Below are 24,903 nucleotides of genomic sequence, written 5' to 3'. Positions count from 1 at the left end.
TCTTGAGCTGCCGGATAGATAACTGGTTTTGTTTGTTTATAATCCAAGTCACTAGAGACATCTATATATCGATAACTTCATTATTTTTAGATTTTAATTTTATTTTGTATAACTTGCATTGAGCGATTCTCTCCTAACACAGATTATCTAAATCTACCAAGGGAGTTTCATAAGTGATTGTAAATGGCTGTGTACAAATAAAGACATTTTGATTTTGATTTTTGACCTGAAGGAAAATACTAAACTATGCCAACTTATAACAGATCTCAAGCAACAAGGAAATAACTTGCACGTCGATTCTTCTGCCTGTGCAATTAGCTACCTTATGTCGTGTTTCTGGGTTAAAGGCCGACAACGCTCCTGTGATTCCTCTGGTGTTGCAAGAGAATGTGAGCGACGGTGATCACTGAACATCAGATATAAATATTTCATTCATAATTTCACGCGAATAAAGTCGCAGGCCATAGGTAGTGTTAAAATAATATGTTGCAACTATGCATTTATTTTACTTCTATCTTCTTCTTTAGTGCTAACAGAAAGTTTAAATAATCTTGGCATAGTTTTTACATTTTCTTTTGTGTCGTGGTTATGTTCACTTGTATTAAAATTTTCGTTAACGTTTTACACCAAAATAATTGTTATATTTAAATTTTTATTTTTTAAAGTATCACATTATAATTCAGTGTACCTATATAGTAACAGTGTCAAATATTATGATATTTTACATGTAGATACTAACTAATAAGAAAATATCTAAAACCATACTGGATTGATAAATTTTTGATACGGAATAGACTAATAGCTTCACCAATTACAATTTATTTTTAATCTTTTATAACTTTACAAAATGTGTTGATTGGTTGGTTTTGTTGGTTTAAGCAAAAAAGATTGCCAATAAACTGCTATCATCAAAAATTTGTTGTTATTTCAGACATTAATTATGTACATGTTACAAAAGTGTTATTATAATTGGGTTATTAACATGCTAATTAGTCCCTAAATAGATATGTAGCTGCTATCTCATTTATATGAAACCTGAAATGTTATCAATTTAAAAGTCGATTCTTATTCTTTCAAAGAAAACACCAGTAATAATGTGTAAGACAAATTTCGTGTTATTATTTACGTTTACAACGAATGTAATTAGTTTGCGAATATTAGCAGTTTTTCCGACCACCTCAGTTAGCCACCAGATTGTTTTTCGGCCATTAACACAAGAATTGGCACATCGTGGTCATGAAGTACCTAACAGTTATCACTACTGATCCAGTATTTCCACCTGGAAAAAGTCCCAAAAATCTAAGAGAAATAGATGTGCATAATATATCATATGGAGTTTATACAGAAAATATTGTGGATAAAAATTTTGCCAGAAGTGATATTATTGTAGACCAGTTTGACCATATCGACGGATTGAATGCCAAAATAGTACAAATGCAATTATTTACAGAGGAAATACGTGATTTGGTTACTGATAATGAAAGTGCTAAATTTGATTTATTATTATTAGAAATGTGTGCAAGAGCATCTCTGATATACTCGTATCTATTTGATGCCCCGGTGATACAAATAAGTTCTTTTGGAATGTGGACTGATATTGATAAAACCATAGGAGCACCCACACATCCACTGCTTTTTCCAAATTTATTCCACCAGAAATTATATGATTTATCTTTTTGGGAGAAACTGTATGAAATATACAAAGATTGGATTATTAAATATAATTCATTAATATTGGAATCAATAGAAATGAGAGATGTTCTTAATTTATTCGGCAATCAGATTCCCAATTATGACATTTTGAGGAAGAATGTCCATATGCTATCAATTAATTCTCATCCTATTTGGTACGATAGCCAACCGCTACCGTTAAACTTAATTTCGATGTGGGGAATACATAACAAAACTCAGAAGATTCTTCCACAGGTACGAAATTGCATGACCTTCATTATTTTTTTTAAAGAATGCTTTTAGTTCCTAGGTTTGTTGACAGTTTAATGAAGCAAACACTTTATTTCATATATTGATTTTATTTATGTACTATGCTTTAATGTTGCAATTTTAATAATAACTGACGTAAATCCAAATGGCCTACCTCATTTACTTAGTATCGATTGCCACAACCAAGCCAAAATATTCCCAATGTACTATCTACATATGGAAATAAATTACTACCTTCTGCTGTCAGTAATTAGCTGTCAATAATCTGAAGCTGTCCCAATATACCCGATAAGTCATTATATTGGGACGCGTGAATAGCAATTTCCATACAAACTTCTACGTCGTCCCATTGACAGACAGCGTGTACGGATAAGGTGGGTTACCGTCGATAAGTTTATTGGGATAGAAAAGTCAACGATAGTTATGATTTTATCTCAAGTAAGAGATAGACAAAATATTGGGAATGGCCGTTAACGCGTGCTAGGATACGAATCTGATTCATTTCTATCATTTTTTAAATTAATAAAACAAAGTTGTTTAATTAATATTAATTTACTTTATTGAATACCACTGTTTTATAATAAAGGAGCTGAAAACGTATTTGGATTCATGCAAACGAGGAGTAATTTACATAAGTTTCGGAACAAATGTAAAATGGTTGCAGTTGCCACAAGAAAAGTTTGAAATATTTAAGGAAGTATTTTCAAATTTACAGTACGATGTCTTATGGAAATGGGACAACGATAATTTTCCTATTTTATCAGGAAATATAAAGATGTCGAAATGGTTTCCACAATCAGATATTCTGAGTAAGTACGTCTTTAGGAAAGTCGTTATCTCTGGTGACGACCATGATCTTTTTTCCATCACCAAGTTGGGTTATGCTTAAGGTTTATAGAACTTATTCATGCATTAAAAGAATAGTTATTGCAGCGACAGCGTTATCTCTGTCGACACTTATGAGCAGCAAAAATTCTAAGTCTTCATATAGCGTGATAATATGTAGCTTATATTTTGTACCTACCCTTTGCAAAAATGTTTGCAAAATTTGAATTAAATCTATTCGGTAGTTTTGGACATACCATACAAACAAACAGACAAACCTTAAAAATCTTTTTGGTTTCTATAGTGCTTGAAGAACACATAACAAAGATGCTTGTTGTGTTGTCAATTTTGATTAAGATTTTATTATAAACAGATGTGTATGAACCAAAAAATGCACCATAGCGTATTGAATTTTTGAATTATTAGTAGTTTAAATAATTATCAATGAATAATAAATAATATAAAAAGGTATTAGCATTTGATGAATTACTGCTGTTCTTTACAATATTTTTGAAGTGAAACTTCTTTTTATACGTCTTGAATTGTTTCTTATGAACAAAAAGAGAACTTTGAATAAGAGAAAACTTCTTTCTTGATAGTTTCCCATCCTTTGTCTCCATTTTGTTCTGATGTTCATAGCATCCCCGTTCTTTACCGTAACATCATTTTTATTCATTATCACGTCTTTTGAAGGTTTATTTATAGTAGTATGTAACGCTTGTTTGATGAGCAAAATTGTATTTTGGAGTTATAAAAGTCTTTACTCCTGTCCTGTGGTCTGTGTCTTCCAAAGATGGCGCAAAGCCAAAGTATGTTGCCTTTCATCCGGCAGTAATATAAAAACCAGAATTTGCATAAACTTGCTTTGCATTTAGTAGTAAGTACTTATTGCCCTAGGGCTAAGTTTTTGAAGCATTTTTTATTGGGTGCAGTACATGTTTATATAGCAGAATCCCAGAAAATAAAAAAATATATTTGTTACGAACCTTGAAAAAAAAGTAATACAAAAGTTTTGTGAGGCCAAAATTTCCAATAATAAATTGTATGCTGAGATCTCAAACATTTATTCTCCATATGATATTGTATGTATAAAGTAGTTGCAAATAAAAAATATTTGATTTTCTTAAAAAATCCCTTCCAATTTATTTTGTGGGATGGGCTTGCAAGGCAAAAATTTATTACTTTAAAAATCGAAATTTTTAACGATTCCTAAACAAAACATTTCTAAGAGTTATATACTTAATGATTAATTTTCATGTGCTAATATTCGATCTAGGACACCCAAACGTGAAACTGTTTATATCACAAGGTGGTCTTCAATCTATAGAAGAGGCAGTACATGCTGGTGTTCCTGTAATCGGTATACCAATGTTTATCGACCAATGGTATAACGTGGAGAAAATTCGTCACCACAAAATTGGCATTAGGCTAGATATGGACACGTTGGATCAACAAAAACTTAATGAATCAATACACACTGTCTTGAACGATGCCAGGTATAAAATTATTTTATAATTATTATTTAAATTATTTTTAAATTACATTCTTACCTATGGATTGTTCATTATAATTTCATCGGTTATTGATTATTATACGGTACCTCATTCACTTTCTTTAATATAAGTAAACTGTGTACACAAACTTCTTGGATCGACCATTTTCAAATTACCTTCAAAATCGTTCTAGCCATCTCAGAGATTTTCAGGAAAACTACAAAAAACTATATCTGCATCTATGTGAACATTCATAGGCTACATTTATATACCAAATATATATGTATGTCTCCTTCGTTAACATTGCAAACATACACTTAATTTTTATTCTAGACTAGCTGACCCGACAGACGTTGTTCTGTATATAATAAATAAAATAATGTTTTTATATGAATTTGTCAATAACATCAAAAATTACTTCGTAAAATATGCACCCTGCTGTCGTAATGAAATTCTTTCACAGCAGAACTGTCAAACCGTGCATCAATAAATTCTCTCATGGAAATTATGTATGGACACATCAAAGGAAAAACAAATTTGTTCTTTTTATTTAATTTAGCAGCATTTTCCTATTTATTCAACTTTTAAACCTTCTCTGGACTTCCACAAATAATTCAAGACCCAAATTTGCGAAATCGGTCCAGTCGTTCTCATGTTTTAGCGAGACTAACGAACTGCAATTCATTTTTATAGATATAGATTTCAGATTCGCAATTTGGTACTAATAAACTAACGAACTAATTCACAGTGTGTCACACATATGTGTTTATTTCTCAGATTTCAGAATAATATTTTACGATTCCGGTCTTTGCTGTCTGACCAACCTCATAGTGGCCTGGATCGAGCTGTTTGGTGGACAGAGTATGTTTTACATCACGGCGGAGCGAAACATCTTGAAGCACCATCAGCCCATATCTCTTGGGTTGAGTATTATGATGTTCAACTAATATCAACATTAATACGTGTTTCTGTTTCTTTTATTGTTATTATTTATTGTTTTATTGCAAAGAATTTTAGTTTTATGTTATTTAGTGATTAATGCCACACCTTGGAAATAAAGCATTCGTCTAGAGGCTCTTTATGAAACGAATATAGTTTTAATGCAATTTTATCTTATAAAATGGCCTGAGACTTCTTTGCGCCCATTTCTATCAGGTCTATGGCAAATGGTTCCGAATTGTTGTTAGTTTTTACTTTCAAGCTATGACGTAATTGAATAAAACTATTCATCTTGTAACATCAAGATGATTTTTTATGGGATATCCCTTGTGATGTAGTTTTTCTATGACCTCCTTTCCAAGTGATCTCTTGTGTTATAGTTTGATCTTATTACGTTTTAATCAATCTCATTGATGATTTTGATAATGTTTTATTTCATATTTATAATATTTTAAGTAATGTTTATAGCGTAATAAAATATCACTTATGTAATATATAACAACAGATAAACTGTACAAAACAAAATGCCTGCCAGCCTTGCTTGTTCAGGCATTATCTATAAATAAATTTAAATGTTTTATTAAAAATGGCTCTGTCGTAAGTTCTATTACTCCACAGCTGAATATCTAAGTGATCGGACAGCCTGGGACTAGATTATGATTATTTTATAGCAATAGCAATGACAGTAAAATATTGTATATTTTTATTGAAAAGAGCGCAAAAAAGAATGCTGGGAGAGTTTTGTACGCACTTTTTAGAAACCACCAAACCAACCATATTCCAAGTTTGGTTGGACAAATGGATAAATGGAGATAGGTAAATGAATAGCTAATTGTACAAGATTATAAAGGTACCTAAATTTTATAGTTTTTGGTTACCATAGTACACATATAAAATTCGACTCGTCTTTTTAATACCGTTTTGTAACATTATGCCTTACATGGCAATCTTTTAAATTAGTTTGGTTCTTATTTGGGAAAAATGGCGTAAATATTTCTTCTAGCTCATCATCATAATTGTATTGGCACTTTTTGCGTTCTACATGGGTTAAACTTTCTTTCGATTTCTTTGGATTCAGAGATGTAACATTACTTTTTATGTTAATTTTTTCTTCTTTTTCGGGGATTCTATATCGTCTTCAAAATAATGGTTTTGACACACCTTCACACAGGTAAGTAAAGCATCATTTAATTTCGATTTGACCAGCCGCGGCATATATGCCACTGAAGAATTATGTGGATTATTATAAAAATAATCTCGCCATATGCGAAATGGAATTCAAACCATAAGTCTGCACCCAACATCACCTATATGTTAGGTAAAAATGTTGTTATTAATTTCATGACATAACCCTTGATATTTATGGTAACTACGTAATCTTCGCCAGATTTAATGCTAGTCCAAATTGCATTCCATTTCGTTTAAGCATAGGTGTCTCCGCAAAGACCAGAGCTTAAACCTTTATGTGATGACAGAAGCGTAGGAGACTTGATAAACCAAGCATCTTAAAGATTATAACGGTAATTCAACAAAAAAGCAATTTTGTTCCAATTACTTACCTGTTTATGTCAAATTAATTTTTGAACTAACTTTGCCTATGGATCTTAAGAAATATTTTACGTTACATGTGAAACCACTCAATGATTATTCAAATTTAAAAGCTAAAACCTCTTGCAAAAGTTTTTAACCATCACGAGAACTATTGGGTATGTAATATGAATATTAAATATCGTAACCTTGCTTAACTTACCTATGCTTAAGTTGGGCTGATCTGCATAAAATGATGAAAATAATTTTTTTGTACATTTTAGTTAACTTGTTCTAAGGCATAAGCTTATTTTAGTCAGATTTTTTTGTTAAAAAGCTTTACATTTGTAACATCCCGTATAACAGCACCGCTTCAACCAGAAAAATAATAAAGTTGTTGATAAAACAATCGATGGAAAATTGTATACACCGATTCAATAAGAGCAATTTGGGGAAAAAATTCAAGTACTCGCGAGCTGTGGAAATATAAAAGTAAATTCAATTTCGTAAGCACCTATCCTTTGTTAGTCTACGTAAAAATACATGCGAGAGAGATCTATTCATATTTCAGTACGCATTGTTCAAATTATTTTTTACAAATGCTTTACGGAAATATTGTTACATATTTCAACACCTTAAGCATACTGAAAATTAAAATTTACGAAAATCTTGAATATATTATTTATATAGGCATTTTAAAGGAATTTCAATAACAAAGGATTGATAGTACACTTGATAGTAAAAGAAATACTACAAAATAATTTAATGTCGATCCACGATCAGGTGATTGCTAATAACACTATTACTAAGACTTGTTGAAAGCATGCCTTATAGCGGGAAGCATTGAAGTACGTACTTAACTGTAAACCTTTTAAGTTCAATCGATGTTCTGAATGAAAATTTTTCATGCTTTATAGTCAGGTTACAATAATTGAACTATATAAACACATGAAAATCGAATAACTCAGAATAAATTAAGATTATATTGTTTTGTTTCAAAACTGAAGCTGGCGTACGATAGGGGTGTACCTATCCTTTCACCATTACTGTTTAACATTTACACTGAGCACATTATGCGGATTGTTCTGGAAGACTGAGGTAACCACATATCTGTCGGAGGGTGCAAAATGTGTTATCTCAGACGAAACTACACTAATTGCCCAAGCAAAAGAAAATATTGAAGAACTTTCACGTTTGGAGATAACCAGCCTTGAATTCGTACTGGCCATCAACAGAGTTAAGACCAAGGTGATGAAAGTAGATCGCGTTATTAACAACGGAATAGAAATTGAATGCGTTGTCAACAATGTGGTGATGCCAATCTACATCTGTCTTGGTTCTACTATCTATAATATCGGGCGTTTTGAACTTTTTTGGAAATCCGAAGGCTATAACTAGATCTGCGGAAGAGAAGCTCAATAATAAATGAAAGGACAGAAGGATCATTAAAACCTCTAAAGATCGACTTAGGAGGTGCCTTTTGTTTCCAATCTTTCTCTACGGGACTGAAACATGATTCCCTAGAAAATTGATGCCTTAGAGATGTGGTGTTGGAGGCGACTCCTAAAGATCCATTGGACGACTTTCCGAACCAACATTTCCATCTTGATAGAGCTGAAGATAAATGAAAGGCTGTCGTCGACTGTGCAACTGCGAATTCTGTAGTTCTTTGGTCACATCTCCAGAAATGAAGGATCACTTGAGCGGTTGGTAGTGCAGGGCCAGATGGAGAGGACGCTCACCCATGCGATGGACGGATGTGATCAAAGCAGTGACCCAGACAACTGTGGTGGAGTGCTCCCGCAATGCTAAGCCGCCAAAAGTGGAGAAGCATCACGCGACTCAGCGATCAAAACTAAGGAGACTAACGACGACTAATGTTGCATCATCTTAGCAGCCAGGACAACTTCAACAAGAGTGACCGATTGGAAAGAATAATGATTTCTTCTTTGCTACTACTTCCGCATTACAACTTTTAGCTTTGCATAAGAGTTATAATAATAAGGTTAATGCTCACGAATCTCAGTAAAAAAATCAAAGTAAAACAATTAGTAAAAAATATTCTAAAATTGTTAATAAGTATATTAGTTAAAATTGTCGAAAACGTAAGACGATACATTTATGGCATTTATTTATTAATTGGTAAAAAAAATACAGAAACATCAACACAACAGTGAAATATTGAGATTAATATAAGAACATAAGGATGTCTCCTTAAACAATTTCACTATGTACACCTAATATTTAAATTAACACTTAAATTACTCCTAGTAGTAAGCAACCAATAAACAATATTCAAGATCTTAAAATTATACAAAAATAATAAATAAATCTGACACAATGCAATCGTGGATATTGTTAGAATCTAGAAGAAATTTGGTGATTTCCAACTTACTCTGTTTAAGCTAAGATTTGTTTTATTCTGAGTTTGTTAGTTTAAGGAGAACACGAAAACATATTAATGACACTAGATCACTAAATCTTGAGTATTGGCAAACTACAAAATTAATTACACATATAAATCTCACCGTCATATTTTTTTAAGTAAGGAGACCAAACTGGAAGTATACTCACCATTTCTTTTATAAGGAACTAGCTGACCCGGCAGACGTCGTACTGTCTTAATCGATAAAATAAAGACCTAAACTTTTGTATGTACGTCAAATAATATTGTTTGCATTCAGAAATGTAATTTGTGACAAAACTTTAGATATATCAATCTACATAAACATAATCTGATAGATAGTTAACAACTGTATTTAATCTACCTACTATAGTTACCTAAAATTAAGTTTCTTTTTTACCTCCTGAAAAAGTTTGAATGATATAAAAATTCTAATTAGTTATTCATTCATTTCATTAAATTCAGTAAACTATTATTTTAACTGATTTCTGAACGACGGGGGACACATCAAAGGAAAAGCAAAATTGTTTTTTTTATTTAATTCCGAGTATTTTCATATTTATTTACCTTTTAAACCTTCCCTGGACTTCCACAAATAATTCAAGACCAAAAATAGCCAAATCGGTCACGCCGTTCTCGAGTCTTAGCAAGACTAACGAACAGCAATTTTTATTATGTATAGTTAAGAACCTTGACTTTTTTTGAAGTCGGTTGAAAATTAAGAAAACAAACATATTTAATTTAACTTTTTCATTATAATACTATAAGATTTTATACAAATATTATACACAGCAATAGTCAACGAAATAGTAAGTAATATTAAGAAAAGTGCAAGTTGAACGTCATAGTACTCCATCCAGGTCATATTGGCTGCCAGACTTCGAAGATGTTTCGCTCCACGGTGTCGTAACACATACTCCGTCCACCAGGTAACACGATCCATGGCACTTTGAGGCTGGTCATTTAACAAAGTGCGAAGTCTATTTATATTAATTTTATAACTGAAAAATTATAATAATATAAATTAGGTATATTTTTTATAACACTTCCGTCCTTATACAGTAATATAAAATTACTCAAACTAAAACCACGTTCATAGATCAATGCAGGTGAATCGATCTAATACTAAGCGTATACTTGTTTCAATACAAAATATTCAAAAATACCGTTGAGGTAATATTATACAGGGTGTCCCAAAGTTATAATGAAGGGAAAGTACCTTAAATATCGAAGATAAGCTATTTTACTGAAAGAAGGTTTTATGTTATTTTTTAAAAGTTAGTAATTCTGCATTCAAAGATTTTCTAAAAATTACTTGCCTCGTCTGGGAAACGAACCGACTATAAATATATAAATACCGACTATAAAAATATAAAAATACCCACTTAAATGACTACTTTCTTTTAAAATACTATGTTACTTAAGAAGAGTTATTAGTTTTTGGCCATTCTTTCGATTGGTATCATAAAAGTAGGGGTGTTTTTTTTTACATTTAAGTCGGTTCGATTCCCAGACGAGCGAAGTATTTTCTAGAAAATCTTTGAATGCAGAATTACTAACTTTTAAAAATAACATAAAGTCTTCTTTCAGTAAAATAACCTATCTTCGATATTTAAGGTACTTTCCCTTCATGTCCGATAACTTTGGGACACCTGTATAGTAGACAATACGTCTCACTTAGTCTATCCTGAGCATCTATATTGATTTTCCTCATTCCAAAAATAAAAATAAAAATAAAAATAGAGATGACAAAAACTTCTCTTAAACTTAACTTAGATTTCTAAAATTTTAAACTACGTACTTATATTTGATATCTTAAATTTTTTCATCAATTAAAATTTACAATATACCTTTCAACAATATCAATTGACATTATTATGTTTCAATGATAATTTTTAAAAGATTTTAATAAGACCCTAATCGATATTTTATATTTTATATATTTTGCTATTTTACCTTTTATCACCCAAAACTTCTTTTATTGTTTTCAATAATTTCTCTTCGTCTAACGAGTCCATATCAAGTTTGATACCAATTTTATGTAGATTGACTTTCTCGCCGTTATACCACTGATCCACTTTCATTGGTATACTGATAAGAGGTACACCAGCCTGTATAGCTTCTTCCATAGAATGAATACCTCCTTGGGTTATAAAAAGTTTGACATTTGGGTGCCCTGTAAGTAACATTAGTTTTGATATATTTGATACGACATTCATATGAAATGCTTAGATTGAGAATTGGTCTCCGCCGCACTCCAACGAGATAATGATGTCCTCCCAGGCGTATCCGTCGACAGCGACCGCCGGACATCATCATCTCTCATTGTTAACCAGATACAGTACAATTTGTGACAAAACTTAATAAATAAAAGTAAAATTCCAAATTACGTTTTTTTTTTTAAGAATATCACAAGTCAGCTTTTCTCATTTTTGTCGTAGGAGTTACAGATTGATAGACCGATATTCCAAATATGTTTTTTTAACACTTCTCAGAGTATTATTCCATTGTCTTATATTTAATAAGAATTCGCGAATGTTAATAATTTTTTAACGATACTGGATAATTCTCATCTATCAGGGTTAGTAAAAGATATTGAGAATGAAGAATGCTTATCTCATTTTAAGCAATCCAAATCAAATCCCAATATTATACACCAATACAGACGTTTCATGATGCAAATTGTTTAAAAAATTCAACGATATTGATAAAATTCAAAACGAAATTGACTTGTTTAAAGTATCCGAATCTTCAATCTGTAGTATAGAGGAGTGTCAAACCTTCCTACCTAAAACCAAAAGCTTAAAAATATTTCAACAAAATATAAGAAGCATAAAGCGCAACATTGATGGGTTGTTACCAATACTCATCAAAAGTAATGTTGACTGGGATTATATAGTATTGACAGAGTGCTGGCTTCCCTCCACTCCCTATATCCCTACCATAGCAGGCTATAATTTCTCAGCAACAATAAAAAATTTAACTCAAAATGAAGGTGTTGTCGTATATTACAGACAAGATCTAATTGCTACAATCGAAGAGCCCGAAATTCTAGATGCAAATTGCCTACTAGTAAAACCGAGCAACAACACAATAATTCTAACTATATATCATCCTCCCGGGTATAAAAATATTGATAATTTTATTCAATCATTGCATAACGTATTACTAAAATACTCTTCTATACAAAATATCGTAATATTAGGAGATATGAACATAGATATTGGTGAAAATTGTAAGGACGTTAATAACTTTACTTTTTTGGATATGCTTGCTTTCCATGGCATTCTACCTGCTCACACTTTCCCCACTCATAGCAAAACGTGTCTCGACCATGTATTGTTAAAGACGAAAAAACATGCTCACTGTCTAGTCCTGCAAACTTCCCTTACTGACCATGACAGCGTCGTGCTATATTTAGCCTCTTGGCAACAAACAAGTACGCCCAGGACAAAAAAATGTATCGACAGTGTATCCCTATCTTGCGATTTAAAAAATTCAAATTTTAACCCCCTTTACCTGTCTCAAAATGTTAATAATGCTACTGATTTTTTCATACATACGCTTCAAACATTAATTGCGTCCAATTCAAGAAGTGTAATAATTTCAAGGCGTAAAAAAATTCTTAAGCCATGGGTAACACCAGGTGTTTTGAAATGTATTAGAAATCGCGACAACCTGTATAAAAAACTAAAAAAACACCCCAATAATACAATTCTTAATACAACATACAAAAGATATAGAAACTACTGTTCAAGTTTACTTAAAAAATTAAAAATTGATTATGAAAAATTGCAGTTACAAGGTGCCAAAAACAATAATAAAAAATTATGGAAGACTATCAAAGAGATTACGTATTCTAACAAACCTCATCAATCTAACTTAGAACTTATATCTACACCTAATCCACAACAAAAAATTAATAATATAAACCAATTCTTCGCGTGCGTTGGTAAAACATTAGCTGAGAAAATAACCAAAAATACTAACACTCAAACAACACCAATTGCCTTAAAGTCTCATCCCCACTCATTTGTTTTATTCCCAACCAATGTTCATGAAGTGTCAACAATTATTAATAACCTCAAACTTAATACCGCCGCTGGCCTTGATGGCATTCCACCAGAAATACTAAAAACCAATGTGGATACCTTATCTGAGCCAATAGCATTTATTTGCAATTTAGCAATGTCCACTGGTGAATTTCCTACTGCTTTCAAGAAATCAAGGATTCACCCGATTCATAAGAGTGGGGACAGAGATTGTGTCAATAACTATAGACCTATTTCGATACTCCCCACATTATCAAAAATCCTAGAACGTATAATTAATAAAAGACTCATCAGCTATTTGGAGAAAAACAGTCTACTATCAACAGCTCAATTCGGTTTTAGATCTGGAAGGTCAACAGCTGACGCCGTACACGAACTTACAAACTTTTTGGTTAAAAATATAGATAACAAAAAAAAAACCATCGCCATTTTTCTGGATTTGGCCAAAGCTTTCGACACAGTCTCTGTCTCTATCCTTTTAGAAAAGCTTGATCGTCTCGGGATTAGGGGTATACAACTAAAACTGTTTGAAAGCTACCTCAGTGATAGAACACAATGCGTCCAAATAGGTAATCTGATAAGTAATGAAGCCGCAGTGTATTTTGGCGTCCCTCAGGGAAGTATTCTTGGCCCTACATTATTTTTAGTATATATAAACGACCTATGTCAACTACAGCTCCCAAATGCTAAAATAGTTACCTTTGCTGATGACACAGCTTTATTGTTTAGAGGAGATACTTGGGAAGAAGTGTATTTGAGTGCACAAAAGGGCTTAAATACCGTCAGTGAATGGCTAAATAACAATGTCCTGACATTAAATATAGTTAAAACCAGTTATATTACCTTTTCTCTAAGAAAAACAGAATTTACAACCAATCATAATATAATGTTCCACTCATTTGGTAATTCTGAAGACTTACATTGTCCCTGTGCCAAAATACAGAAATCAGAGACCATCAAGTATCTTGGTATTATGGTAGATAACAAGTTAAATTTTCAATGCCACATAGGACAACTAGCAAAACGAGTGCGAAAATTAATAGTCATTTTTAAAAATTTGAGAAATGTAGCTGAAAAGGACTTGATGAAAAACATATATCAAGCTTTGTGTCAGTCGATATTAACATATTGCATCACTTCTTGGGGCGGCGCTACAAAATCACACTTCCTCAAAATAGAAAGGGCCCAAAGAGCTATATTGAAAGTAAGTAACTCATTACCAATCTACCATCCCACTACAGAACTCTATAAACTATCAAAGGTTCTAACTGTGCGTCAGCTTTATATCCTGCATACAGTTTTAAAAAAACATAGCCTTACCAGTTACGATCCGGAAAAAAATAAAGCGCAACGGCGAAAAGATAGAATCTGTGAAAAATTATTGTTTAATACTAGATTCTCCCAAAGATTCTTCTGTGTTCAAGGTAATAACCTTTACAATAAGGTAAACAAAGAGCTGTCAATTTACCACCTCAACAGAACTAAATGCAAGCGTATCTTGACAGAGTGGTTACAGAAATTGGACTATACCTCAACTGAAAACCTTCTACACTAATAGTAACTGAGAGTAGAGTACGCCCACACACACACACACACACACACACACACACACACACACACACACACACACACACACACACACACACACACACACACACACACGCCCTCCGCACACATACACACACACATTTTATTACTAGTAATTTACAAATTTAAAGTCATTTATTCTTATGATCTATTGTTGCTCTTCTAGCTACTAGTACGGATGTGTACTATTTTAATCATTGTGATCCTTATATCTGGGGGTGAGGTCCTGGTGATCTGTAATACAGGGTCAACCTACTTCAGACACCAGCTCCTCACAAAATACTATCTGTTAAAAAAAATGTAACACTACTGTACTGTTTTAGCTTTAAGATCTTTGTGAGGAGAAAAATAAATAGATAAATAGATATTATTATTATTAGTGCACATTAGACTCAGTTGCAATTTCCATCAGACAGCGTTTACAGAGAAGGTGAGTTACCGTCGATAAGTTTTATTGGGACAGAAAAGTCTACGATAGTTACGATTTTTATCTCAAGTAAGAGATAGACTGAATATTGGGAACGTCCGTAAGTCAAGCCACCCAGAACCTTCGAGTTCATTTTAAAAAGCAACATAAAGATAACAATATAACAAGACCTTATAGACATAAAGGTCAGACAGAGGAAGCAGATATATCAACACCCTGGACTTCGAAGAACGAATTTATTAAACAATGAACTCATAAAATGAACATTATGAAGGAATGTCACAATGAACTCATTAATGGAACACAATGAAGTAATATTGGGTATTGGTATTCAACAACATCCTACACAACGGTAACCCTCTTCCCGCGCTGCAGTACCGCACCAGTGTATATATACAGAAGCATGGGCAAGGAGCATCATTCTCCCTTAAAACCATCAACCGGACCCACCCGCGTACAAATCTTAAACGACTTCATGTAAAGAAAAACATATCTATGTATTTATTTACCTTGGTTTTTAAGTTAGTTTTAAGATCTAGTCATTAGTCTTAAGTTAGGTTAAGTGATAGGTTACGATTAATATCACGTTATATCAATAGCAAATAGGCAGGTTTTCCCAGTTTCCTGGATCCCCCCCCCCCCACAAACCTCATGTATTAGTTTTTAAGCATAATAAAGTTTTATCCCTCAATACGTAGATAGGGTTGTAGAAATAAGTTTTCTGATACCTACATATATAAGGCTTAATTGTAAATTGCTTTAATAAGTAGATTTAAGTAATTTTGTATATATACTTTAAGATCAAATACAGAAATTTGGAAATTTGATTTTATTTTTGAGGAGCATCATTCACATTACCATACCTTAAGTAATACATTTGTTAAAGTAAGATGAGAATTTTGTAATTATTAAATAAAGTATTTTTTTTAAATATCTTAAAATCAGATATTTTGACTGGCGCCCAACGTGGGGCCCAGCAACGTTAAAGTTTACCGACAAAATAACGCAATCATAAGTTATTCCGTTCGTCATTCAGTAAATTTTCACGGAGTCTTTTAAGACAGAGAGCTGGGAACTACAGAAATAAATAAGTCAAAAGAAGAATGCTGAAAACATCGGTCGTCATCAACATATTGTGAGTACCGAGTAGCATTATCCTTAATCAAAATTCCATTTATCCTGAAATCCCCAACTTTTGTATTTAAATCTAAGTTAGAAGGTGATGTGAATCACCCTCCTTCTAATAGCGATGGCACTTTAAGTTCGACTCATAATTTGTCAAACGATTGTGTAAATAAATTATAATAAATAAATTATTAAATGAAAATATAATTCGACCTTCGGAATCCCCTTGGTCATCCCCAGTTCATATTGTTCCAAAAACGATGGATCAATCAGGTATTAAGAAATGGCGTATAGTTATTGATTATCGTAGGTTAAATGAAAGAACCAAGTCAGATAAATTTCCCTTACCAAATATTGAAGAATTATTTTCTAAATTACAAGGTAATAATTATTTTAGTACTTTAGACCTTACTTCCGGATACCATCAAATTTTAATGGATAATAACTCCATAGAAAGAACAGCATTCAGCACACCTAACGGTTATTATGAATTCTTAAGAATGCCTTTCAGTTTAAAGAACGCTCCCGCAACTTTCCAACGCATGATGAACAACGTGTTAAAAACTGAAATTTCCCTAAATATATGTTTAGTATATTTAGATGATATAATTATCTATTCAAAATCTAAGCAAGAATACATAAATAAATGCCAACAAGTTTTTGAAGCGTTACGAAAAGCTAATCTAAAACTAAATAAAAATAAATGTATATTTTTGACCGAAGAAATATATTTTCTCGGTCATGTTTTAAATAAAGACGTTTTAAAACCTAACCAATCAAAACTGGAAGCTATTCAAAAATTTCCTATCCCTAAAACATTAAAAGAAATAAGAGGTTTCTTAGGATTAATTGGTATAGAAAATTTGTACCAAACTTAAGTAAAATTGTAAAACCATTGACATGCAAACATTTATTAAGTAACGCCCCAATATTAGCATTTCCCGATTATAATAAAACATTCGTAGTCACTACTGATGCCTCAGATATAGCATTAGGTGCAATAATAAGTCAGGAAAATCATACTATAGCTTATGCACCTAGAACACTGAGTGACACTGAACAGAAATATAATACTACAGAAAAAGAATTATGAGGTATCTTATGGGCATTGACTCAGTTCAGACCATACATCTACGGTAGAAAATTTATATTAAGAACTGATCACAAAGCATTAATACGGTTATCAAAATTAAAAGAGCCAAATCAAAGACTTACTAGATGGAAACTAAAACTACAAGATTACGATTATAAAATAGAACACGTAAAGGGTAAAGAAAACCATGTGGCTGATGCCTTGAGTAGAATTCAACTGCATCATACAAGTTGTGACTCGATACAAGCTCAATGTGGTGAAGACATGTTATTGGATAGCATTCCAACAAGTGACAACATGACACCTATAAACACAGGAAGCAATTCTTGGATGTCGAACAATGCCTCATTGTGTAGCACAGTACGCTCTTGTCAACAAGATAGCGATCAAGGTATATCCATCATAAACAGTTATCCACCCAAACGACTAAGACGTGTAGTTTTTGAGTTAGCTCCTTATAAGAACGCGAAGTACGAAAAAGGTATGTGGTATTTTTATATTTCACCTATTGATCAGGAAGATTCCATTAGAGAATATATGTTAGAATATTTAAATAAAGAAAAATATGCTTTTATTATACCAAATGGTGAGTTATATTGTAAAGTTTCGGAAGTTTATAGAATTTTTTTTGATCAGACTAAGTTTAAACCTGTTAGATATACAAAAACGTTAGTTGAAATAGATTATAGGGAAGAGCAAATAAAATTAATTAAAGATTATCATTTGTTAGATAATAGGCAAACCGGAATTGAAAGCGTTTATAAGCAGTTACGAGATAAATATTATTGGGAAAACATGCGAAAGCAAATTAAAAAATACATAGTTAATTGTGGAACTTGTAAAAAGCAAAAATAAAACAGACACCCTCATAATACATTATCAACGGAAACAGAGACACCTTATGAACCTATGGACGTATGGCACATTGATTTCATGTCTTTAGAAAGACAATGGTACCTAACTATTATAGATAAATTTTCTAAATACGCTATAGTCAAACCAACTGAAAAAAGTAGAGTCTATGATACCTTATGTGAAATCTATGCTTTAATAGGAGCACCAAATAAAATTGTTCATGATGGAGAACAATCCTTTTGTAGTGAAATTATTCAAGAACTTTTTAAAACCTATAATATAAGAAATCATACGACTTCACCTCAGCATCACAAATCAAATTCAGATGTAGAACGTTTGCATTATACTATCGTCTTCAAAGAGACTCAGAATTTGACCAAAATCAAAAGATTAGTTTTATTACCCATTCATATAATAATACAATGCATACCGCCATAAATATGACGCCTCTTGAGGTACATTTTGGTAGGAAACCTAAGTTGCGTAGGTTTGATAATTTAATAGTAGCTATACAAAGATACACAGCGCAACATCGCGATTTTGTAAGAGATTTAAATATGCAAATATACGAATGTTCATGATATATTAAAAAAACAAAAGGAGACTAGGAACAATAGGATAAATAAATAAATAAAGCATCCTAAAACATTTAATATAGGTGATACAGCTTATTTAAAGAATAGTATGGCAGAACGATATAAAACTAAACCAAGATTTTTGGGTCCATATCAAATTGTCAGTATAGAACCGCATAATAAATATAAATTAAACAGTGGCAGAATATATCATGTAGAAGAACTCATAATTGTTTCAGAATCATCTGTGTCATTGGATTCAAGTTCAGAAAATTAACACCAACTGAAAACTTAATATTAGTAGAACTAAAGCCTACTCGTATAATAGAAGGAGGATGGACAATTATTCATTAATTAGATATTAAACCTATTAAGTATAGTTTAGATAGTATACAGAGTTCAACAAAATATGCTGTTGCTAGATTAAAGTCTGAAGATTATAAACATATATATCAAAGAATAAATATTATTTTAGATCATGTAAAGGAAATATGTAAGCATTTAAATATTCAAAGTAAGAGCCGTGTAAAGAGAGGTCTTATAAATGGATTAGGATCAGTTATTAAATCAATTACTGAAAATTTTAACCAAAACGATTTAGATAATGTACAGAAAGATCTGGAAACTTTAAGAGTAGCTCATAATAAGCAAATATCTATAACAGATGAAACTTTAGAAGAATATAATAAACAGATTGCAAACATAACAAAAATACAAAAACAAATTAATAGTCAGTTTCTTGGTGTATTTAATAATAAAATTCAACAAAATGTTGCTATAGCATTATTGTTACAAGTGCAAACATTACAAGATGTGGCTGAAAGGTTAACAACAGCCATTACTTTTGCTGAGCAAAAAATGTATCACTATAGTATACTCATTACTTAATATACCTAAGGAAGTAGTTATTTCAAATAATATTAATGATATAGAGCCAATTATAACAGTTGATAGTAAGATAATAAATGAAGTAGTGTATTTTATAATAAATATACCTTTAGTTAAAAGAAAAGTTTATAAGGCACGAAAAATTGTACCTATTATCCATAACAACTTCTCCTGTTCCTATCCTATAATGCGAAAAGTAACTCTAGCATATAACGATGAAGAAATCTATGTAATTAATGCTTTGACCTTAATAATTTAATACGTAAAGGAAGCTTAGTAGAAATGAAAACTTGTGAAACGGAAATATTATATAAAATGGAAAGTGACAAATGTCAGACGGTTTCTATAAAATGTCTTTTGGAACAGATATCCCAAATATCACCAAAAGCAATATATATGTACTTTAATAAAACTACTGAAGTGAGTGTTAAGTGTAATAATCGTCAAGAAACCTTGTGGACAAAAGAATCGAATATTTTATATGGAGAAAATTGTGAGTTAAAAGTGGCTGGAATGAAACTTTTTCAGACAAAGGAAACAAATGAGAAAATTATCATTGCTAACATTGAAACACAAAAAGTTGAAGCATTTTCTGAAATAGAATTAACATATGATGCTTCAGAAATAAAATCTAAATTAAAACAGCTAAACCAAATACAGTCTTTTAGTGAAAATACACAACACGAAATTATACAGTACAGTTGGATAACAAGTATAACCATCATCATAATTATTGTTGTACTTGTTAAATTCTTCAGATCCAAGGTTTGTTCAAAACCACGGACTTCAAATTTGGAGGGGGATAGTCAAGCCACCCAGAACCTTCGAGTTCATTTTAAGAAGCAACATAAAGATAACAATATAACAAAACCTTATAGACATAAAGGTCAGACAGAGGAAGCAGTTATATCAACACCCTGGACTTCGAAGAACGAATTTATTAAACAATGAACTCATAAAAAGAACATTATGAAGGAATGTCACAATGAACTCATTAATGGAACACAATGAAGTAATATTGGGTATTGGTATTCAACAACATCCTACACACAACCGTAACCCTCTTCCCGCGCTGCAGTACCGCACCACAGTATATATACAGAAGCATTGGCAAGGAGCATCATTCACATTACCATAGCTTAAGTAATACATTTGTTAAAGTAAGATAAGAATTTTGTTATTATTAAATAAAGTGTTTTTTTTAAATATTTTAAAATCAGATATTTTGACTCGTATATCGCTGACAACACTATCAATACAATGACCATCCTAAAGTTTTCCGAATATCAAGCAGCCTTGCAAATAAACGCACGAAATGTCATACGTCAGAATAAATCATTCATAAGCAAAACATCTAATTGTAAATATTTTGCATACTCTTGGTTTGTTCTCAGGTATAACTTTATACTAAGTTTATTTGTAAAACCGATAATGTTCACCCTGAGTGTCCAGCTTGTAATTAATCTAGAATTTTAAAATTCTTGTTGTAAAGTTTGTAATATTTGGTCCGTCATCAATCACTATAAAAATGGAAACAGTATATTTACTCCCAAGCTACCCCATGGCTTAAAACTAGATAAAGTTAGGCGTTTTATTGGGAGACGTGTAACTGCCTCCCGCCCCGTTCCATATCACATTGAGATGCTGCAAATTCACGACGCTAGACTTTCCCGAAATTTTGAATTATCGAGAAAATTTAATGTGCATGGCCTCACAGTTGATTTATTGGTACTCAAGAGTTAATAATAATAAACATGAAAGCCAAGATACCTAAAGTTAAGTGATAAAACGCAAAATACTGCACTGCCACTATCGCTCTTATTAAGATATTATAGATTTAGAAGTTGACAAGTCTCAATATTCCGTTAATTTCGATACACCGCTTCTTGGCAGCAGGAAAAACATTAAACGTAATATCATATAGGAACTATTTTACTATAGGCGGCTTTATATATAGTCACAAATATAATATAGGCGAGCCGCCTATATTATAATTGTGACATTTTCTAGAATATAAATAGAAATTTTCATCAAAAGCTAAAGGTGTGATATATTAGGTATATTAAGTAAAGCCTTATATTTTAGGGTCCATGTGAGGACGATGACAATACCAGACTCTCACGACTTTCTTCATCTTTTCTCTTATTCGAAGGCTGCGAATTATATGGAAATTCAAATGGAGATATGATTAGTAGGTATATAGAATTAATAAAATATAATATCGCATTATCTTCAATTTGTAATATTTGCTGTATTTTGAATTTTTTTAAAAACAAGTGTTTCGTTTTGATAACTGACAGACTAGATTTATTTCGTGCGTGGTTTGTGCAAAGTGAAGTATTTTAAGTAGTAGGTTGAGCTGATGGTAATTGATACGCCCTGCCCATTACAATGCAGTGCCGCTTAGGATTCTTGTAAATCCCAAAAATATTCAGTTGCTCTACAACTGCGCTCGTTACCTTGAGACATAAAATGTTAAGTCTCATTTGCCCAGTAATTTCACTAGCTACGGCGCCCTTTAGATCGAAACACAGTAGTAAATAGGACACATTACTGCTTCACGGCAGGAATAGGCGCCGTTGTGGTACCCATAATCTTGCCGGCATCCTGTGCAAAGGAGCCTCCCACTGGTAGTTTATTTTAAAGACAATCAGTCACCTATCAGTCTCTTAAAGAAAGAATGAGTACTTACTTAGTATATCTTTTTGAGGAAACCATTTTGACATTCTTATATTCTCGGATGTTTCAGGTAGATCGTCGCTGTCCCATTTCCATAAAACATTGTACTCGAGTTGCGAAAATACTTGCTTGAATATTTGTTCCAATGCTTCTGGTAACTGGGACCATTGAGCATTTGTGCCTAAGCTTAAGTATATTACACCTTGTTTGCTTGAATCCAAATACGTTTTGAGTTCCTTGTAAGAAAATATATGTAAAATTAAAAAACCATTAATTTATCATTCAACTAACAATAATTATAATCCAAAACAGATATTATAACGTCTACTGCTTTTTAATCAAATTTAAGTGTGTGTTTGGCATAAAATATATTATAATATATATTATAACTTTAAGTTAGAGTGACAATTGTTTAACAATTAAAAGTAAAAAAGATTCTACACATAAATTCACGCCAGGTACATATTAAAATTAGATTTTTACTATTTTTACTTTGGATCTATAAAGACTAAAAAGTAAAAGTGAATATTATGATGTAAGATACCTGTGGAAGATCATTCTGAGTATTGTTGTGCATTCCCCATATTGAAATCACGTTTGTTGGTAAAGGTTGGTTGTCAATCCAAATAGGATGAACATTAAGAAATAACATATCTATATTCTCCTCCAAAACATCGTAACTTGGAATATCAATACCAAGTATAGCTTGAAATTTTTTGATTTGTATTGGTGCCAAATTCCTTAAATCACGTTTTATCCTACAGTGCTTGTAAATCTCGGAGAGCTTTTCTATAACTGATAAATCGTATAACCGCTGATGCATGAAATTCGGATATAACAGAGGATGTGTTGGTATCCCAACAGCTTCATCAACTACACCCCATATTCCAAATGAACTTATTTGTATTACGGGTACTTCGAATATATGCGAGTACGTAATAGCCGATCTTGAACACTGTTCTAATACTAATACATCGAATTTCGTTTTTTCATTAGTTCTCAAAGCATATACTTCTTGAGTTGCTAGTTGAGCTTGTACAGTTATACAATTTAATTTATTGAGTTCATAGATCTGGTCTATTATATGACCTCTTTTACCCAAATTATTGTCAACAAAATAATCAGAAACAGTTTCATATGATACATGTTGCACATCTATTTCTCTAAGATTTTCGAAGTCCTTTCCACTTGGGTGTACTGGGATTGGAGTAATAACTGTTACTTCATGTCCGCGGCGTGTCCACTCTTGTACAAAAGGTCGAAAAAATATTTGGTGACTCAAAACTGGAGTCGGAAAAACTGCTAATATTTTCGAAGCACTTGCTTTTGTAGTTAAGGCAAACACGAAATAAAAAAATAACCTACACATTTTTAACTGGATTAAATTACATTCAAGAAGGTTTTATTTATATATTGCTAAAATACTTTTAATAGATACAAAACTTGTATTCTCCTATCAGCCTGATTAAAATGTAAATTACATGGTACAAGGTTTGTTATTCAATACAATGTTGGTATAGGTGATAATGGCTTTATGAATATTTTAGACTGCGCTTAAAAATTTTCATGCAAGACCATCAAGTCGTCTTTATCAAGGACACAAGCCCTTCGTCACTGTGTTGGCACTGATGCATCTGTCTGATTTATTGAGGTCTTGGTGATTATTGTAAGTCAATGAACTTGTATATTAAAGCATTAAGAAATTATATAATTTAAGGTTAAATGAAAATATAAAATGGAAATAGCAATTACAACATAAACACTAAGTAATAAAAACACACAAGACATATTAGTGTAGGTACTAAACTATATTTACAGCGCGATTTGTATAGCTTGTAATCGTTAGCAGCACTAATAACTCTTTCGATGCTCTCTAGTCTTATTTGGCTAACCACTGTAAGTGAGGCTCCCGTATTCAAAGTGAAACGGCAAGAATTTCCATTTATCATTCCTTCTATAACTAAAGTGTTTCCGTCACATGTCTGCTTAACGAAGATCCTTGGGGCTTTGCTTCTACCGGCCAGCAATCAACCCCACTGCCCTGGCCTTTTCTAGTTTTCATAATCGTTAGCACTAATGTGTAAGTACTCTTAATTAATCTATGTTGGTAAATTGTCAACATTGAAGTACGCTTGCAAGACGCACGGACTAGTAAAAAAATAAGGACTCCGTGTCACCTTACATAACAGTGGAGCACCAAAACAAGCCGATTAAAGTGTAAATACATAGCCCCACGCACATTATTTACACTACTACAGGCCGATAGGCCGCCATTGTGAAATTTGCCATCGTCTGTGATAGTGATCTGTTTGCGTTTCAATAAAATATTTTAAAAATTCCGTCGTGCGTTGTGAAAAAGTGTAAAAACGATACTATTTAAGTATTTGTGGCCATATATGATTATTTAAGGGAGAAAAAATTGTGTAACTAGTATCTCCCGTAACCGCACACACACTAGCATAACGGTGCTTCACTTGCTAATATCACGGCGCG

The 24,903-nt window shown here is 32.1% G+C and overlaps 2 protein-coding genes across 2 annotated transcripts; one reads left to right on the top strand and one right to left on the bottom strand.

Annotated features, from left to right (window-relative positions):
* Positions 1–1,270: 1,270 nt before the first annotated feature.
* LOC126978916 (UDP-glycosyltransferase UGT5-like) lies at positions 1,271–5,528 on the top strand. Its single transcript, XM_050828042.1, has 4 exons — positions 1,271–1,926; positions 2,657–2,750; positions 4,043–4,262; positions 5,037–5,528. Exons 1-4 carry the CDS (start codon positions 1,435–1,437, stop codon positions 5,296–5,298), a joined length of 1,068 nt encoding a protein of 355 aa, XP_050683999.1. The 5' UTR covers positions 1,271–1,434; the 3' UTR covers positions 5,299–5,528.
* A 4,336-nt stretch (positions 5,529–9,864) lies between these two features.
* LOC126978791 (UDP-glycosyltransferase UGT5-like) lies at positions 9,865–23,882 on the bottom strand. Its single transcript, XM_050827868.1, has 4 exons — positions 22,955–23,882; positions 22,424–22,646; positions 11,086–11,305; positions 9,865–10,130 (listed from the first exon to the last, which is right to left on the bottom strand). Exons 1-4 carry the CDS (start codon positions 23,777–23,779, stop codon positions 9,866–9,868), a joined length of 1,533 nt encoding a protein of 510 aa, XP_050683825.1. The 5' UTR covers positions 23,780–23,882; the 3' UTR covers position 9,865.
* Positions 23,883–24,903: the final 1,021 nt, after the last annotated feature.

The sequence above is a fragment of the Leptidea sinapis genome, chromosome 3, assembly GCF_905404315.1.
Source record: "Leptidea sinapis chromosome 3, ilLepSina1.1, whole genome shotgun sequence".
Taxonomy (NCBI): domain Eukaryota; kingdom Metazoa; phylum Arthropoda; class Insecta; order Lepidoptera; family Pieridae; genus Leptidea; species Leptidea sinapis.
Note: the sequence above shows the minus strand (reverse complement) of the source record. Positions and strands in the feature narration are given on the sequence as shown.

What these genes read in the sequence shown, in the direction of transcription:
- LOC126978916 (XM_050828042.1), top strand. Translation starts at nt 1,435, where the DNA reads ATGCAATTATTTACAGAGGAAATACGTGATTTGGTTACTGATAATGAA. An exon ending in TCCACAATCAGATATTCTGA is followed by an intron (nt 2,751 to 4,042) that starts GTAAGTACGTCT and finishes TATTCGATCTAG; the next exon opens with GACACCCAAACGTGAAACTG. An exon ending in ACTGTCTTGAACGATGCCAG is followed by an intron (nt 4,263 to 5,036) that starts GTATAAAATTAT and finishes TTTATTTCTCAG; the next exon opens with ATTTCAGAATAATATTTTAC.
- LOC126978791 (XM_050827868.1), bottom strand. Translation starts at nt 23,779, where the DNA reads ATGTGTAGGTTATTTTTTTATTTCGTGTTTGCCTTAACTACAAAAGCA. An exon ending in CTCAGAATGATCTTCCACAG is followed by an intron (nt 22,647 to 22,954) that starts GTATCTTACATC and finishes TTTTCTTACAAG; the next exon opens with GAACTCAAAACGTATTTGGA. An exon ending in TCCTCAAAAAGATATACTAA is followed by an intron (nt 11,306 to 22,423) that starts GTAAGTACTCAT and finishes TGTTACTTACAG; the next exon opens with GGCACCCAAATGTCAAACTT.